The sequence below is a fragment of the Hirundo rustica genome, chromosome 4 (assembly GCF_015227805.2).
Source record: "Hirundo rustica isolate bHirRus1 chromosome 4, bHirRus1.pri.v3, whole genome shotgun sequence".
NCBI classification, from domain to species: domain Eukaryota; kingdom Metazoa; phylum Chordata; class Aves; order Passeriformes; family Hirundinidae; genus Hirundo; species Hirundo rustica.
Window position 1 is genome coordinate 19598931 of NC_053453.1, and position 19561 is coordinate 19618491.

At 37.3% G+C, this 19561-nt stretch overlaps 2 protein-coding genes across 5 annotated transcripts in view; one reads left to right on the forward strand and one right to left on the reverse strand.

Annotated features, from left to right (window-relative positions):
- Positions 1-1058: 1058 nt before the first annotated feature.
- On the reverse strand, positions 1059-15147 carry MLC1 (modulator of VRAC current 1). 3 transcript variants are annotated; one of them, XM_040063315.1, is made up of 12 exons: positions 15015-15147; positions 14177-14360; positions 11968-12057; positions 9930-9983; positions 9648-9749; positions 7930-8031; positions 6964-7035; positions 6382-6498; positions 5627-5683; positions 4387-4509; positions 2766-2933; positions 1059-1612 (listed from the first exon to the last, which is right to left on the reverse strand). In XM_040063315.1, exons 2-12 carry the CDS (start codon positions 14354-14356, stop codon positions 1538-1540), a joined length of 1140 nt encoding a protein of 379 aa, XP_039919249.1. In that variant the 5' UTR covers positions 14357-14360; positions 15015-15147; the 3' UTR covers positions 1059-1537. The 3 variants fall into 3 exon arrangements, with proteins under 3 accessions (XP_039919249.1, XP_058276419.1, XP_058276420.1); XM_058420436.1 differs by lacking the exon at positions 15015-15147 and adding an exon at positions 14850-14958; XM_058420437.1 differs by lacking the exons at positions 9648-9749; positions 9930-9983; positions 15015-15147 and adding an exon at positions 14850-14958.
- A 3614-nt stretch (positions 15148-18761) lies between these two features.
- MOV10L1 (Mov10 like RISC complex RNA helicase 1) overlaps positions 18762-19561 on the forward strand; it is a 31920-nt gene continuing 31120 nt past the window's right edge. The window contains exon 1 of one of the 2 annotated variants that reach the window (XM_040062213.2): positions 18762-18903. In XM_040062213.2, coding sequence (XP_039918147.1) covers positions 18825-18903 — 79 coding nt within the window. In that variant the 5' untranslated portion in view covers positions 18762-18824. The remainder of the gene's footprint in view (positions 18904-19561) is intronic. The other variant, XM_040062212.1, reaches the window with a different exon arrangement.

Below are 19561 nucleotides of genomic sequence, written 5' to 3' on the forward strand. Positions count from 1 at the left end.
GAATGCTATTTTCTTCACTTACTAAAACACTTTAATTCCCCAAGAGAAATGCAAATATCTCCTATTATATATCCTTAGTTTCTTCATAGTCTCTCCTGACAAAAAAAAAAAAAAAAAAAAAAAAAAAAAACAGGAGCTGTTTAAAAGGCTCTCACTCTTCAGAAAAGAGAATCTCAAACCATTTTGACATCATTTTGACTCAAAAGGAGGTTAAAGTGCCTTTGTCTGCTTTGTTGGTATAAGCATTTTGTGGAAAGGAAATTCCATCAGCTGTGCAACTTCCCTTAATTTCTTTTCCCACCCAAATCATTTACAAAAGTAATATCTACTTATATCTAAGCTGGATAACCAAAGCCAGTCGTCGCTTGACAGAAAACATAAGAGATAATCTCTTAAAAACACGGATTCAGTTAAACAAAGTGTTTTTCCACACAAAGTAAAACAAACTGAATTAAGGAAAAGGTTAAGTTATGTTCACACTATTCTACATATTAATACTACAGTTTTTTCCAGTTTCATGCATGAGATTTAGAAAGTGAGATATTTATTTTTAGGTAGAACTGTCACTATTTCTTTGCAACTTTCAAAAAATAGTGTACCTTCAAACCCTTAACCCTTAACTACTTGTAAAATTGGTAGGATTGTAGCAGATACATAATTTATTATCTGTTACATTGAGCGAATGGTCACACAAGTACCACCAGTACAGGCATGAAACTTTGAAATATTTAAGAAACAGCAGCTGCAGTCTGCGGTTGTTGATGTAGTTGGACCAAAAGCACACTGTTTCAGGTGTACAGGGAGGTTGTTATATACGTGTTCTGTATGTAATGTATCTAAAAATAAAAAAATTAAAAATCCTCTTTCAATATCAGTAGTATCTCCTGTTATTTGACCAATTGCTTATGTTTGTTGGATGTTTGCTTGTTTTGGCTAGTAGCTTATGTGTCCCAGCACTCAGAAAAAGCCTCTTATTTTAATAGTCCAGAAATTGAAGTTTAATGGGAACAAATATTCTGTTGTCACCTCTTGGATTAGAATGTCAATCCACGTTCTCAAGTTTCCACATAATAAAGACTTTTATTTATATAAAAGCAATAAGATGCAGAACAACTTTACAACTCCTACAAAAGTGAAGTATAAGCAAAAACATCAATAACTTGTACTCATAACTTTACAAAAGCATTTATCAGTCACACTGACTGCATAACTGCAGTTATAACAGTCTCTTGCAAATATATGAAGCCTACTACATATTACAATATTTTACTTTGCCATCAGCATAAATCCATGTGACTCATTACCTTTTTCTAAAGGTATCTTCTAAACACTAGACTACAGATACCAACAGAAAAGACAGACATGTTAAAAATATTATCAGATTTAAAAATTATTAGAAAGATGCATCATTTACTGTTATTCCATGGCTCCTAGTGCTGCAACTATACTGCTGTTTAAAAACAGAAAAGTTTTTAATTCAAACAGTTGATTTATTTTATTGGATTGTGCTGTGTTGACTGCATTTGTAGAATCCAAACTACTGAGCCATCTGCACCACAACTGCTTTCCAAGCTTTATCTTTGTCAAAATCCTTTAAGGTATTATTGGAAACCTAAAAGTAAACAAATTTCAGACAAATGCAAACATGAAAAAATGTTTCGATTAAAAACTGAAGTTCAAGCAAATAAATATCAGAGAGAAGCCAGAAGAATGCAAATGTGAATGGTTACAGCCAGAACTATTAAAATATTCTATACATTTGTAAATTGTATAATGTTGTATATTATAGAATTTATATTTAGTATATAAAATATAACAGTGTAAATTGTATAATACTTGAAACATTTGGGCCTAAGAAACTTGGCCAACTTCCTATTTTAAACATGTTACTTAAGACATGTTTTCAAGATTTTTTTCTAAAATATGACTGAAAGCCTACACACCTAAACCTTTAACCCCAAAGCCAGAAGCAGCCCCCTGTGGTGCAATTGAAGCAAGATTTACCTACATACACTCAAAGTAAGGCCTTGCCTAAGAATACAGAATTCTGAGAAGCCAAGGGACTTGCAGCTTCACCCATAATATTATTCATGTGTTTAAATACTAAAAGGTAAGCAAAAAAAGTGTTCCTTTTGCAGAGAAAGTGCTCCTTTTAGCATTTAACTCACACCTAATTTCTCAGTGACTCACAAACCAGGAACACTTTTGTAAATAATCCCTGGCAGAGATCTGTTTAGCCATGCCATGACCCATGCTCCAAAACGTGACTTGCAGCAGTGGAAGTGCTGTTGTGCTTCATCTTTTGTACAGAATCTAAGTATCAGGACATAGATCCAGAAAACAAGCAACCTACATCAAATATCCTCAGCAGCCTGAGGGGACAAAGTTCCAAAGCTCCCACTTTGCATTAACAGCTGTCTGCTGACTTGACTGATTTGTCTCTGCTCCAAGTGCTTTCTCTTCTTTCTGGACTGAATCCAGCATTCTGTTTCAAGTGCAGTAAGCATGAGTTACTCTCTGTCTTTAAGGATACAGGGTCTAGCTCAGTACAGCAGAGAAAAGCCTAAGGGGTTCTGTGCCCTATGTCATGCCTAGTCATCATCTAACCAGGAAACTATTATCTCTTGATTACAAAATCAAGTTTCATAGAACAGCTTTTAATCGTGGTCTGAATTAAGATCAATAATTAAGACCACAAAACATTACCAAAAAAGAGTATTTTAAAATAGATACTTTCAAATTTTCTACTGGGTACAAATACAAACCTCTGTTGTTCTGTATTCCTGTTTTTTAACCTGTGATGGTGTCCATGCTGAATCTTGTAGTTTCATTTTTGTCTTGTAATTCACACACTGTATTACAGTTCCAATAGTAAGGCATGCCTGAATTAGTAGCATCAACATCAGAAGCAACAGGAGTACATCATAAGATTGCTGAAAATGGAAATATGTTGTTAACTACTTAAATAAACTATTTTATAAGGTTCCTATCTCTATACTTTCAAGATTCCTATCTAGATTTTTACAATCAAATTATAATTTACAGTTTACTTCAGCATAAAGGTTCAATTAAAATTTTAGTGCCCAAGTTTGCTGAAGGTAGAAGAGATCTGTAACTTTTAAGAAAATGTTAATTTGCCAAATTATCTTTTCCTCTGGAAACAGAACTGAATTGAGAAAACTATCCTCTAAAATATTGTCTTACTGCTGGTTGTGACCTAAGCAATGTCACAGTTATGCCTGGCCCTGTGCCTTGCTGGCTCTGACCTTGCCCTGCTGACCTGAGTTCCTGGATGACCTTGGATCTGGCCCAGTACTGAGCACTTACCTGGCAATTACTGAACCATTGATTGAACCTGGCTATGGCTGGGCTGGACCTGCTTTGCTTTACTATTTTTTGGGGTGCTGTAGGACTGCCCTGCTTGCCAATAAAGTTACCATTCTTTTCCTGCCTTGCTGTTACCTCCTGCTCCATGGTTCATCGCCCTGTGCAGAGCAGCCCACTCTTGCTGTAACCAGAAAAAAGCAAAGAATGTAAGAAATGCTCTGCAGGGTCACAGCAACTGTCTAGAAAGTGTAGTCATCTGACTCCACATGTGTGACAGGAGAAGCTACTTAAAGAGGGTATGTAAGCTGTGGCCATTCCTGAGGTTCAACAACACAATATACTCCTCCAGAATAAGAACAGGAGCACATACTCGGAAGTTGATTTTCCAGTCCCTGAGATATCAATCTAATAAACATTTTCCATCTTTTCCTCTAAAGTTACAAGACTACTTAATGACTAGTGGATACTAAGAGGAAAGACTCATTAAGAGTCTTTACTCTTAATATTCACTAGTCATTAAGTACTCCTTAGTGATTCTTTGAACAACATCAGGGACTGGCAAACACTTTGCCAGTAGAGCCCTAGAAAGCTCCTCAACAGTGCACGGGTATCACTTCATACTGAAATGCATTAAACCTCACCAACTTTTTCTTCTTTGTCCCAATCCAGACTTTGAATGAAGCCAGGTGTAAGCTTACAATCCCAACAACTGGTAAACATACTAAGGAACAGAAAAATGTACTCTTCAAGGAAACCTAGAATCTTTAATTTAAATACTACAAATTATAAAAGCCTCAAGAAGTCTAGCATACTGTATATTATTTTTACTGTGTCTTTAGAATAAAATCCTATCTTTTTAAAACTACAATTCCGGGGTGCCAATAGATGTAACATACTTTCAATTATATCACAATTTAAACAAGAGTTTTTAAATAATTTCTATAACATCTCATTCAATCTTTATAATGTAGTACCTTGTCTTCATATATTCCTAATTTACTACTACCTTGCTACTGTAACATATAGAGGTTCACTTTTCAATTGCATAAAAGCACATACTTTAACAGCAGGTGGATAACTTTTAAAGATGTCAACAACTTGCATGATACTGAAGGATAAGTATGCGGAAGCAGTGAACAACAAAGGAGAGGTAACACTGCTAATGGCAATCAGGACCTCAACCTAAAAAATAAGATAATAAATGTTAAATAATAATCTAAAAAATGAACTCTGGTTTGCAAGCTATGTCTCTTTGAAGCAAGCATAACAGAAGTGTGTAAAACTGTGTAAGATTATATATAAAAGACAAACACTAAGATCCATCCATATTTCATGGAGATACAGAAGCATGCTTTGAACAACCTAAGTTTCCTAGCCAAAACACTGTTGGCCTCTAATTCATATTTTATTCAATACAGATGATGACATTTTTGTTTTATTTTACAAGTGTCTTCCATATGCACATAGAGGAAGCAATACCCAATCTGGAGAGCCAGTGTAGAAGCCACCATTTATTCTTCAATTTATATGAAGTAATGAGAATCAACCACAGATATTGTGGACTTGCAACCTAAAAAAATCTTATGCAAATAAATATGAATGCCCAGAGAAAAATTTATTGCCATACAATAGCACCAATTTTCATTCAAATATCACCCTTACAGGATTATATTCTGACTTCAACTGTGATCATGCCTCATTACTCACTTAAATACGGTCCCATGACTATTACTTAGAACAGATATTTTAAGGAGCCTTAACTACGCATCTAGGACATTCAAGGAATAAATGCACTCTACTGAATATTATTAGTTCTTGTTGCTAATCATGAAGATGAACAATTTGTTTAAAATAGGTTCTAGATCCAGCACAGCCTGCACACCTAATTTTTTTCTTTCAGAAACCACAAGTGACATCAAAGGAAAAAGAGAACCTCATCTCAGGAGGTTGAGAGCAGTTCTTGGCATACCATATGAGGCATGTCATTTTTCTATAGTAGTATCTTTTCCCAAGGAATCACTACCAAAGAAAAAACAACAACAACACCCACAAACAAACAAAAAACACAACTAATCAAACTCTTCAAATTCTTTTCCACAACTGATGAAATTAAGCCTCCAAAGCACCTACCAAAGTTCTTTTAAGGGGTACTAGCTAACATTCCTGCTACAAATTTCTGTCACATTTTGTAGAAGCAGCTAAAAACAAGTGAGCAAACTTAATTAGCGCCCACTATCAGGCAGACTTTCTTAGCATTATTCCTTTCTAATGACAAAATCCAAGAATTTTACACACTTACCAGACATTTACTTGGATATTCAGCAGCTACATGACTTGCAATAGCACTTGGAAAGCACTACACAAAAGAGTGTAACAAAGTAAGTATTTATTGACTTGAAAATTACAAAAATTTAAAAAATTACAAAAATTACAATAGTAATTCCCACTATTCACAGCTTTTTTCTTCTTGTGACTTAGGAACACTGAAAAACTTTTTCTACTTCATGCAAAGGGATTTTACAGACAGATATATAAACCTAATGGTCATTGTCTTCTTTCTCAATCAGTTCCTTCATGGCAAGCAGGGTGGCACAATATCCTTGACAATCCACTGCTCCTGGCTGTTATTAGGGATAAAGGTTACCAAGCACAGTCTCAGACTTTTAAAACAGTTAAACTGAGAGGTTAAATAAGATGCTTTAAGGATTCTACCAAGCTAAAACTAAACTCAACTTTTTCTTTTGCAGCCTGAAATATTCTAAAACCTATGACTGTTTTTGACAAAACACCTCACTTCTAATACCCTTGTTTTAATACTAATTTCCACTTTGCTAAAGTATTGCAAACCAAAACAGATCAAAAATATTGCATAAATATATTAAGTATACTGAAGTGCTAATTAATTTGCTAAGCAGCAATTCCCAAGCAGTATTAAAGCCAAATAAATACTCCAATAGGGAGGAGAAATGTGACCCCCCCCCCAAATAAATAAATAAATAAATAAAAGCCATTGTTTATTGTTTTAAAAGAGTAGCTTCCATTTGCACTACTTACAGCAACTAAGATCCAAAAGAATGTTACTGAGAGATATGGACCTGAGACTAGAACATCCATATTCAAAGCAATTATTCCACCAAATACTGATGAAATTCCAATAATCACCTCAATTACCTAAAAAAAATAAGAGCAGACAGAAATTATTAACAGTGTATTTGAACACGAAATTTCCTACTTGCATACAGAAAGGACCTCACTGGAAAGAATAAAATGCATTCATGCTACTAGCTAGGCATAAAGTCTATCTTTGCCATATCTAAAATATGCCAAAATGCTAGCTAGCTTAAGTGAAAACAAGATCATTATGCATATTTATGCTTTCATTTATTAGCTCCCCAAAACAATAGTTCCGTTTACACCATTTATCCTTAAGTCATTAAGTAGTCTCCTTCCCATAGTAAAGAGCAGTTCTGATTTATCTTGCCATCTTCTAAAAGGAAATATTTTACTATATATCTCTCATTTTTGTCTTTATTCTTTCAGTTCTTAACTACACTGATCTCTTCCTGGCTTTAAAGAACATTAGCACTTAGAAGGATGAAGTAGTAAATTGATTCAATGAAACAATGCTTTTCTTACTGAGTATGACTTCAGAATTCGAGCTGGAAAGCTGACATTGCTCAAAACAATGGCACTGTCATATGCAGTATTCTAGAGGGGGAATAAAAAAATCATGATAAAAAATATACAAAGCAATGCATTTCTTTCTAATATCTTGTACAACCTGTTAAAGATCCTAATGGAGGTGTGCAACGTCTGGTTGACCCAGAAGAGGTGACAGTGACACATCATGGTGTTTTCCAGTGTCACACCACATCAATTACATTAAAACCAAATTAATTAATCCCACATTAGATGTTCCACAGCCACCATTCAATAAGGAAATAGTCATCTTGTCACCCTTTTCCACCTTCATAATTTCTTCCTGGGCCTTCAGATTTTACAGAGGTGGATCAGCAGGAGACGAAGCAGGACAGGGCATTACACAATTTATCAATCAGTACTTTGAACGGCATAGTATGTTTGCTTCATTCTTACCTAGAAGTACTGTCGCATAAAAATGAGAGTGGGGTTTGGGAAAGCACTTGTGAATAAAAAAAAAATTATCAATAGCCCCAAATCCTGAAGCCAAGATTCATTGTCCAGATACCATAAAACTGGCATACAAGACAAATACTTTCTCTGCATCAGGCTTCAAAAAGGTATTGCTTGCATACATAGAAGTTATAGTACTCTAACGTTTCCCACATCATCAAGTTTTGTTCTACAAAACAGAAATAAAACATTTGCCATGACCATTCATAAGATATTCAAGGAACTCTGTGCTGTATAATTTTCAACAGGTAATTTTGCAGAGGGGTCATTTTACTTTTAAAATACTAAAAAAAAAAAAACAATAACTGTTTACTCTGGCACTTTTATTTATAGTTCAAATATAGTTTTAGCAGGCAAAATTATATACTGGAGTCGTCAATAAAATGTCAGCATATGTAATACAGGAAAATGGAATAATTTTTAACATGCAAAACCCTTAAGGGTACCTACTTTCTTTCTTGTACAGCAGTCTTCAGTAGACCTAGCTGAAATTATCACAGTAGTTGCCATGAAGATTTCCAGCAGAATAAGTAGAATCAAGTTGAAATTTATCTGTCAGTAAAATCCCAGACATAAATGAGTTGTGTCTTCCATGTTAAAAATAAAGGAAGGGACTGAGTCTAGTGTGATTAAGCAGGTTGTCTAGTTTCTGTTAGATTTAGACACATCTACTGATTACATACTTTGTTAACTATTTTCTTGGCTCTTGACAAACTTCAAGAACTTAATACTCAGAATGCCTAACCTAAAAAAGAAATATTTACTTCATTTATGGAAATATTCTGCCTGAAGATTTTATCACTGTCTTCCAGAAGAGGAGCTTATGATAAGGGAGTGTTTGCTGGGTACATTTGCTTTTTGCAGGCCCTTCCATGTGAAACCAGAACACTGTAGCAATTAACGGAAGATTCTCAGGGGAAGCAGGGCCACAGGTCCCAACTCCTAGGTTGCAATCCCAAATGCTGCACTACCATATTGGATGCTGAATGAAAACACAAATCAAAGAACTGCACCAAGGATCCCAGTTCTGTGCCCTGCTTAGTGCTGGTAAAGCATTCACTCTTCATGGGTTCATGACTCCCGCAAACTAAACTGTCGTGCAAAAACATGGATGCTGCCATTCCTCATATTCAAGAGAAAAATAGGTAAATGCAATACTTAACATTGCTTTTTGTTCCTTATTATTCTCATGAGAAGAGATAGATACCTACACTACATGGACTGAATAATTTCTTAGAGGCACACCAGTCAGGCAGAGTGGATCTCCCTTTCTTGTCTTCAAAAGCACCATGTTTTTCCATTGGCAGCCCAAGACAACATCTGGTAGTCAGTCAGATCATTGGGGCAAAATACCAAAGGTCTAGGAAGAACTGACACCATTCCAAACCTACACAATTACAGCAAACCATCGCTCAACAACTTAGAACAGAATTATATTGTTTCCTCATGTCAGACCTGCTTTGTTGATGATGAAACCTGGGTCTTTCTCTGGCACGTATCTTGCAGCAATGTTTTTTGAAAAAAGTAGTAAGTGGCAGATTTAGGAGGCTTTTTGGACACTGAAATTCACTTTTGCTTAGGAAATGATAATTGAAACTATGTACTTCGCTGTACTCAACAGACTGTATAGTTGTACTAACTCCACAAACAGCGACGAACGTCATTGTGGTAAAATTCCAGAAAATGTGCTACAATGAAGATACAGGAACTGTTAGGCAAAAGAAGAGGTTTCAAATGTGTGGCCTGCAGAACAATTTAATCCAGATTATAAATTCCCATGATTTAGACATGCTTTGACACAGCTCTAATACTGATCTGAGCTGGCAAGGCCACACGTCACACTTGGCAGCACAGCGCCAAGTAAATGCACAAATTTGAGTCCAGAAGTACTGTAACTAAACTGATGGACTTAGTCCTAGGTACAAGAAGTAAATAACAAAAAAATGAAAAGGTAAATAAATTAGATTCTTGGGAATATTATTGCAGGTAACTAACATTGAGCAAAGTGAAATGTAAAGTTACTGCTGTATGATCTCTCCTCACAGACCAAGGAGGAACACAGAGATATTGGCAGCAAAGTAATGACATGTGATCTCCAGCCACCTAATGTCCTCCCTGCATTAACAATAATAAATGTATCACAATTAGTAACTGTTTTAGCAACTTACATTTATAGCTGATGGATTGAGGACAAGTTTGCATCCAAACCAAATTAAACATGTTGTTGTAACAGCAAATGTAGAGACAAATAGAATCTGAAAATTTGGTATCTGAAAAATAATTTCAGAATGGGTTTCTCTCTCATTTCAAACACAGGAGGAATATGAACAAACAAACACATAGATAGAGATAGAGATAGAGATAGAGATAGAGATAGAGAGATAGAGATAGACAAATAAGAGAGAGAGAGAGAGGGGAAAATAAAATTGACCATAAAGTTTCATACTTACCACGTTAATTTTATTCCTTGCTATAGCAAAGCTCACAACTGCTGAAGGAATACACTGGGAAAATTAAAAGAGAAGACTAGTGGGATCTTCTGCACAATGCATTTTATATATACTTCTACAGATGTATTTTATATGTCTGAATTCATATTTCAGTACACTTAGACAAACAGAAAATCAGAAACTCTGAAGAAAATGTCATTTGACTGAGCTCATTAATCACAATCAGTATCTGAGGATTACAAGAAGTTTAGCTATACCTTTCATATCCCTCACTTTTGAGTAACCACCCAGCATAATGTACTGAGTAAAAGAAAGAAAGTCTTTCATAAGGTATTTCATGCCTTTGCTAGTTTAAATTAACTCTAGAATTAACTGAGATCCTTAAGCGGGAGAAAACAGCTACTCCATAACTGGGTCTGCACATTCTTTAAACAGAGGTCATCCTGGCTGAGTAAACTAAGATTTGCCCAATCTCAAAACAGTTCTGAAGAACCTTGTGAAAATCTGCTGAGTCAAGATACACTTGGAGAATTGTGCCTGGGATGTCCACTCTTTTCCCTAGGAACTCTTTTCATACTTGAGGGCAAGGATAAATGGAAAAGTCATGCACAAATGAAAAGTTTCACAGAGTTATTTCCCTATCCCTCAGCTGCTCCCTATCAAAACAGACATTGTCCCACTACAGATCCAACTCTGTTTTACACAAATGCCTACTAAAATTTTAATTAAAATGTTCTTATGTTAAATAATGAATCATGCAATAAATGCCTCATTTTTAATTCTCTTCCCACACATCTGAACACTGATGGCTTAACAACAGAACACTATAAAGAGATATGTAAAATTCTTGGCAGCACTCCCTTAACACCTAAATGACCTTTACTGAACATAATTAAAACATCCTTTTATGTCCTGGATACATAAGAGTCTCTAGAACACTACAGGACTATGTTTAGGCAACTGAGTCCTACTACTAGTCCAGATGGTGGAATTCTAGAGAGCAATTCAACTTCAGGCTAAATGAGACACTTGGTGGCCAGTTGGCTCCTCATCCCTCTAGGCTCTTCTGACTGCACAAACGCCATCCACTGCAGTAGGAACTCCAACACCTTCTTCACATATAGACACCAAACATACACACCTCAAGCCCAGCGTGATAACCATCTGCACCCAAAGACCTACCAGGTGTCTGGAAATTTTAAACATAAAATTCAAAGAGTCAAGATCAGGGGCAGAGAAAGAGACACTCAGTAACTAACACTAATGTTGCAGAGAATATGGTATCTATCATAAACTCCTCCAACTTTAACACCTTTAGTGGAAACCCAAGTGATAACTCATTCACAGAGCATCGCCTGGGACTTGTTTGTTTCAAGTAAAGCATTAGTCTTGAACCTAACTTAAAAACAAATATATAACTCAAGTTGAGAAAATAATAATGACAGAACAGGATATTGCCATGAACAAAGCAAGTACAGGAGACTTAGCTTATGAATATCTAAAACACAAATTAAGCATATATAATACAGTAAACATATATATGCACCCCTAAAAATATAGTTTAAAAATACTGGGCTCTGTAAAATGTCAGCCATCCTTAATGCATGCTTTACTAGTAAAATAATAACATTCAAGAGAGCTTCCATCTGCTTCAGTACTTGGATATTATGGCAAAATAAACTGAAAAATGAATACTTTGAGACACAATCTGAAATACATTTTGACAGCATATAGCCAGAAAACTTCCCAAATACATAGCAATGAAAAATTTCTTAAAATCAAGTACAGAAAAACTGCTCAGCAGGTTAATATTGCACAACAGTGATGAGCTGATTAACAAAAATGGTAACACAAACCCAGCTGTCTTTATGACAACTGTTATTCCTTTAACCATGCAATGAAAATCCATTTAATAAGCTGTTAAATAGAAATAAATCTTCCACAAAGAAAATTAGCAGTAGAAAAAGACAAAAGACAAAAATTATTTACTATTGCATTTGCTGTCAAACAGCTGCAGCAAATAATTAAGAATGCTTACTGAACCTGCTGCACAACGTAAATAATCCATTTCAGATGGAAAGATATTTCCCAGATATAGTGAAAATCCAGAAGTAATAAGGAGGCAAGTCTGCAAAGCAACAAATAAAATAAATTTATATGAATAAAAACTGGTTTTTTTAAAAAACAACTAGTCAGACATAAATTAGTAATCAATCCCTTTCAAATTAAGCTACTTTTAAGAATGCAGTTTTTGTTTGAATAAATTTGAAGAAAAATATCAAAATATGCTGACTTCTGAAGATATTTTTTTGGTTACCAAGATCTAATAATGAACAGCATTCACATTTAAATCAAGCATTTTGTCCTGACCTGGCAAATACCTCAGTAAAATAATCAAAAGGTAACTGCAGTATCTAGTGGTAAAAATGTTTCAGAAACCTCAGCTATGTCTCTACTTTGCATTCTCTGCTTAACTCCACCAACATTCATTATGCATTAGGGCAGCTGGGAAATTGCCAACTAGAATACAGCAGCAAAAATAGTACTGAGATACATTAGTGAAGTTTCTTCCACTATATTCCAGCATCCCTCCAAATTCTCTTCCTGCTTTCATTCATCGGCACATCCAACAATATTCACCTGCTCCTCTCCCCTTAATCAGTCTTCAGTTTATTTCAAAACTACCGTAGTTACACACTCTGCAATAAGTGATTAGTGTCTTCTGCTAACATTATTTTGTTTTTCCTTGTCATTTCTCTGAGTAGGCATTTCTTTGAAAGGGATGGGGAAGGCAAGAGACAGAATGAATTTTTTTTTATTATTATTATTTGAATGTTTTTTTCATGTTAGAAAATTATTGGGGGGTCTTTAAAAAGTCCTTGTCATAACAGACAGAAAATATGCATAGCGTACGTGCATGTATGAACACACACAGAGAATTTTGGCAGGCTAGAAGAACAGTTTATGGGATCACAAGCTGAAAATGTCCTTGAAGTTCATCACATTGTTCCTGCACAAAACCAGCCCACCAGCCACTTTGATGTCACTCTACAGTTTGCAACACCTCCCTGAAGTAGACTGTTCTGTTCACTATGACTTACATTGCTCAGCATACAAACTTTTTTCCTGGACACTGCCTTTCAGAAGGGTTGATAGAGACTAAACACTTGGGAGAAAAACCTAATTGGAATTTAACCTAAGAGTTTAATAATAAAAATGCATTTTAATTTTTCCATTAAATTCATTCTTCTTGATAATATGACTTCAGCAAATGATCATTAAACACTATAATCTCCAAAACTCAGTAAATTACAGACAGTTGTTCCTTTGGACTTTTAAGTTTCAGAAAATTTAATGCAAAGAGAGCCAGAACTTCTTTTGCTCTCTTTTCATGTGACAGTACATCTAAAAGGAAATCCAAGCCTTGCAGTTTGTCAAAAAGGAAAAATGCTCAACTGTTTCCATAAAAATAAGGCAATACTTTCATTCACTGTGTAAAAGCAAGCAATTATCATATTAACAGTGAGACAATCTTAGTTCCTAATAAAAATTACGCTTCAAAACACATGAGCTGACAAAAAGAAAACATCAAATTCTAATTGCTATAATGAAGTTTAATTAACTTGGCTCAGAACATGGAGAAGCGTATGATGTACATGCAGGATGAGTATCCTGTGATTCTAGCAGTGACACAAAAATTCAAATCACTGTGTTGTTCATGTAAGAAACACAAGTATATACCTCACTACATAACAATTATACCAAATAATTATGTGGCTATTGAACCTTGATAGATGAATGTGGCAATCAAGTTCCACATATATTTTTAATGCCAAAATGCTATCATGGCAGCCACAGAACATTTAATAGTGAGAAATAGTTTTAAAAGAATGCATATGGTCCACATACTTTATATACTCTACCAAAAGGCACTGCTTTGACATACAGATGGGCTGATATTTACCACTACTTTACTTTTACCACACTTATTCTCTCCTTATATGATTATTGACAAAAATAAGCCTTCATATACCATCTCTGATTAGTAGAAAAATAGTCAAAGAATACCAGTAGTCAATGAATTGCTACATTCCAAATTTGCTAAATATGTTTCTATTTTTACAAAGATTTATTTTCAATACTATCAGTGAGTGATCTTAGTCTTCAAATGATGTCAAACAGAACAGATTGCAGGGCACTAAGGCCTCACCTGTATTTTTAAATTTGCTATCATATAAAGTACTTACTCCCATCAGCAAAGAAAATATCCATGTTTTGTAACTAAAGCAAGGATGCAGCCTCTTTGACAGCTGAAGGTCACTGGATTTGATATCTGGTATATAATTTCCATTCTCTTGTTTTCCCCGCTCCAAAGTTGGCATTCTGTCATAGCTAAATTCTTCTCTGTAACCTTCTTCCCTGGTCATAACACTTCACAAAGGCAATTAAATAATAATAATGCAAATTACAAAGAAAGAGAAAAACATAATTTAGATCCTTCACATACTCAGATCAGTGCTCAGCTAGGGTTTTTGTGTATTCAAGACAAATACAAGCAGTATTTAGCTACTGGATGTATGTACATTTCAAAATAAGCAAGCTTTCTAATAGCTTACTTGCACAACTTAACTAAATTACATCCCACAGCCACAGTTCATAATAATACAGTATAAGTACCAACAAATTGAAAGTTTGTGTATCTATGATACCTCAGTAAATTTTTATTTCAAGATCTAAGAACCAGTTTTAGAGGTGTTTAGTTAGTGCATACCTCTATAACCAAAGCTTTTTCAACTTTTTCAACTCTAGGACAGTAAAGATATTCAAAGAGGTTTCAAAATAAATTCCATTTGATTTCAACACTTTTTATCAGCTATCTAAAATGACAGACTTCCCTATGAGTCCCATGAACATACTCACAATAACTCAGCTGTTTCAGCAAACTGTTCTCATTTACCCAGTATCAACCATTTCTCTTATTCACTTCCTCAAGGCTTGCCAATCTATTAAAATACCATGAGGAGTATCTTATATTAGAATTAAGTTACTGCAAATTTTTCAACAGTTAAAAACCTTCGTGCTTACCTTCCACTGAAAAGTTAACTGTCAGTTTGAAACAGCCCTGTGAACACAGCTGCCTGTACACTTTGTGATATTCTCACCGTTCAGTGAGTCATGCCGGCTTTGAAAAGTTCTCCCTTACACTTTGGCTTTCAACAACATCTATTCAGATATGGAACAAAAGCACAGCAAGAACTTCAGTTAAGCCAGGGAACAGGAAAATGCCTCCTGAATTTTAATTAACAGAACACACTAGAAAATGACTGTACTACATCTCATAGGGCTGCTTCCAAATCAGACCAACAAATTAAAAGTTTCATGTCTCTTTTTTATTTGAGTACTACTCCTTACTTAGCATCTTAAATAAAAGCTTCCTCACAGTTTACCACTTTTAGCTATCATTATAGCCAGTGATCGCAATATCTAACAAACGAGTTCTTGTTCCAAAAGAGCAAAATGTACTTTCTCCTAGAAAAAAATTCAGATAAAGCTCAAGTACTCAGTATTACAGTATCTCAACAAGATGGGAAGCTCAAAAGGTAGAGGTTAGAAATCAATCAAGATAATTATTTCCACTGCAAAACCCTTCGTCTTTTTCCACTAACCCCAGTCTTCTGGAGTGTTCAGATAAACCCCGCACATTTCCATCCTGCCGTCATTTGCACTTACAGAACACCCAGATGACTAAACAACGTATTTTAAATCTAGCAGGCAGCAGTGACATGCAATGGCCAGCGTACATTGGATCCAGTCCTCCTGCTTATTAAGCAATGAAAAGGGGAAAAAAATGGACGTTTTTATCTTGAAGATGTTGGCACCTTGACAGCTACAGCAATGACAGGGTCTTTTGTCTAAACTTTAAACACTCTTGTAACCAAGACACAATTAAATCTTCAGTATTCTGAAGGGCATCACCTTCAAAGTATGCTAGAAAAACTTTTGAACAGCACTTCTCAGTCTGCAGAGACTGTAGATTTTCCTTTTTTCATGTCAGCCAATACTGAAAGAATATTAAAATGTTACAGTTGTTTTAATAGATTTAAACAGGGGAATTAATGCACCATACACAGCAATAGACACATCTGTAAACTGTGCTAGAAAAGAGGGAAAAAAGGATTGTACAGTCAAGCAGAACTTTCTGAAGTAATTAAACCCTACTGTTCCTCTGCTCATGGAAGAAACACTGCACAACTATTTCCATTATCTGTAACTTTCCAAAGGCCATGGTTTAATGGAAAATGGGTATTGCTTACTTGGCAGCTTTTTTCAGTGAGTAATAGGTACTGATCGACACAGATTACCACAGACACAAAACACAATCATATTTTAACCCTTTTGATCAGTTTAGGGAGAAGGTGTGTGGGGTTTGGAGTTTTTTATTTTGCTTTGGGTTTTTTTTTTGGGGGGGGTGGTTATTATTTTTACACAAAATTGGTGAGACATTCAGGTATTGACTTGATCTAATCTCTTTGAATTTAAATAAACAAACAAACAAACAAACAAAGTCCTTGCACCACTGACCAGAGTAGGGTTCAAACCCTAGAACAATTTGTTCACAATTCTAAGTGTTTCAGCCAGTATTGTACCTGAAAGTTCCCTCTCTGAAGCATAGTAGCACAGTGTTTTCTCAGGTTATAGTGAAATTTCTCCTATCCCCTTTCCTGTGCACTTCTCAGAATTTCCCATTTCCCTTTTGCACACAGGTTCAGTGCATAATTACTGTATCCTCTGCACTTGGCATCAGCATCAACAAAAAACACTTAAACTTCAAAGTTCAGTTTCTACTCTAAAAATTTTCTGGGGCCCTTATTTTAAGTTCCCTTCATCTCATGCTCCTAGTTCGAGAAAAAGTCTCTTTTTTTGTGCAAGCCCAGGTAACCAGAACCCAAGTCAAAGACTAATACCTTCCAATGCTAGATAAAGATACAATTGGGCTGTACAAAGAGATATCTCCTAATTCCAAAGAATGCATAGGAATTTTACACAAAGACTGCAGCAAGTGTAACAATTCCAACGCATGAGAAGCTTCTGAAGTGACGTTTACATTTAGCATTCTGACCAACTCTTCCATTTTCTGATGAGTTAATAGCTGCACTACACTTGTATTTTTTCACACAATATTTAATTACGCTACTTTAGCTCATTACCTGTATTCCTTGTTCAGTATTTGCACCTCTTTTAAAACCAGATCTCTGACATATTCTGTTTCGCTGAAACTGATTCCTCAGTCCGTGTTTCCCAGCTCATGTCTTGGGGCATCTACTGAACCAAGATCAAAATGTAGATCAAATAGCTTCAAATCGATGTTTTGCTTCCTTAGAGTGACATTTGCTCCCCCATTAAAACACAAACTCCTTTGGCTTAGTCCTTCATGTAAACCAGCATCTTCTCCAAAAGCACAATCTCTTCATCCACCACATTCTGCCACCTACCATTCCCCTGCCGGCACTCCCGCCTGAATCTCAGTGAAAGAAAACAGTACTTAAAATTCTTTAAATCAATGTATCCAAAAGAGGCTAACACTGTCTCAGCACTTTTCTAAAAATAGCACCAACTACAGACACTCATGTGTTTCTCTTTCCAATGGCATCATCTCAGTTACTTCAGAATGAGGCACTGGAATCCGCTCGCAGTCACTGGCAACCAGAATTTATTCTGTTCTACGAACTGTACAGAATTCTATAAAAGTGTTAAACCATCCAAAATGCATTCCTAGCCCTTCTTTGCTTAAATAATCCTGACTGAACCATACAACTAGAAACTAAAAAGCTGCCGAAGACAACTGCTGCTTTAGTCACACAAGTTAGGCAGTGCATTTTGTGATTTCTACAAAAAAAGCACGCACTGCTCTGCTCAACCTCCTGAAAGCACCTCCTCTTTATGTGGCAGTTCCTATTGACACTATCGGGATTCTGAACTCGTCAACTCAGAAAACTTTGCTTTGTGAAACAATATTTGTTAAACAAAATGCAGAGGCCTTATACAAGATACCTGAACTGCACTGTGTGAAGAGAACTGGTAAAAATATGAACTACATAGATAGTAAGCAAGTCAATAAAATTGTATTTCCTCAGGCACTACTTTTCCTGATAGGAAAGTTTATCCTGTTCTGGAGTTTATTCTATCACCTGGAAACTGGCTGCTACTGAGAGGATCAAAATCCAGCAATGCATTTGCACGTGAATCCTTTTCCAACCCACTCCGTTTCAGCACACTGGAGCGACTGGAGGCCTGTCTTATTCCCAGGGCCACGGAGAGCTCTCAGCCCAGGGGAGGTGACAGCCTGTCAGTGGGTTCTCCCCGGTCCGGGCGTCTCATTACAGAAACGTTGTCATACACTACGACCACAATTTTGGATAGCATCATCAGCAAGCAACAGGCTGCACGCACCCTTTTCCTGTAAGCTCTTCCGTGGTAGCCTCGTGCCACAACACATTTACCGTGCCCTCAAGCCCCGCCAGCTGAGGCCCTGGCGAGGGAGGACCCTCGCCCCGGCCGCTCGCCGCTCACCGAGGGCTGCGCTGAAGGCTGAGGGCCGGGGGCTTGCGCTGAGGGCAGCGCTGAGGCCCGAGAGCTGCGCCGAGGCCCGGGGGCTGAGGGCGGCGGGCGGCGGGCTCTCCCCGGCGCCGGGGCAGCCCCTGCGCGGGCCCGCGGGCGCCCCCGGGGCGCGTGGCGCGGCCCCGTGACCCGCAGCGAGCAGCGCCATTGGCCGCGGCCGCGCGGGCTCGAGGCGCCCCGGAGGATTTGGCGTCTCGGCCTCGCGCGTCCTGTGGGTTGTGCCGCCTCTCTCGGCCGGTCTCGGGGGCTCTGACTCTTCGTTAAGGCGCTCCGGCAATGCTCTCTCTCCTTTCTAAGGCGCTCTCTTACTTCTGGAGACGCACAGATGACGGAGATGAGAGATGGACGACCTCTGGTAGGAATTTCGGGCTGGTTGTGGGCTTGTGGTACAGCTTCTAAGCCGTGAGGCGTGCACGTCCTCCACGTGACTGGAACTGAGTGCAGACCTGTTTCTTTAAGAAAGGATGTGAGGAGAAGATTGAGGTTACAAGGCATCATTTTGACTACAGAGCATGTGGAAGTTTTTCCAGAAGTGCTTTCTTGCTGTTTTCCTGGGTAGGATAGGTTGCTTTCACTGCTGAGAGTGTGGAGTGAGGTGTAGGAGCGGTGCCCTGGCAGCCAGAAGGGCCGACCATGGCCTGGGGTGCATCAGGCCTAGCGTCGTTGGCTGGGTGAGGCAGGGGATTGTCCTGCTCTGCACTGGGGCAGCCTCACCTCAAGTCCTGTGTGCAGTTTCAAATGCCTCAATATAAGAACAACGTCAAACCAGTATAGTGAGTGTAGTGGAGGCTGAGCAAGATGGTGAAAGGTCTCGAGGGTGTGACAGGAGCAGCTGAGGTCACTCGTCTTATTCATCTTGGAGAAAAGAAAGCTGAGGTGTGACGTGTAGGTTGCTTGTCTCCTCTCCCTGAGGACCAGTGACAGGACGGGAGTGCATGGAAGGAAGCTGCATAGAGGGAGGTTCAAACTGGACGGTGGGAAAAGGCTCCTCACTGGGAGGGTGGTCAGTCACT

What these genes read in the sequence shown, in the direction of transcription:
- MLC1 (XM_040063315.1), bottom strand. Translation starts at nt 14,356, where the DNA reads ATGACCAGGGAAGAAGGTTACAGAGAAGAATTTAGCTATGACAGAATG. An exon ending in CAAGGAATAAAATTAACGTG is followed by an intron (nt 9,750 to 9,929) that starts GTAAGTATGAAA and finishes ATTATTTTTCAG; the next exon opens with ATACCAAATTTTCAGATTCT. An exon ending in TCAATCCATCAGCTATAAAT is followed by an intron (nt 8,032 to 9,647) that starts GTAAGTTGCTAA and finishes TTTTACTGACAG; the next exon opens with ATAAATTTCAACTTGATTCT.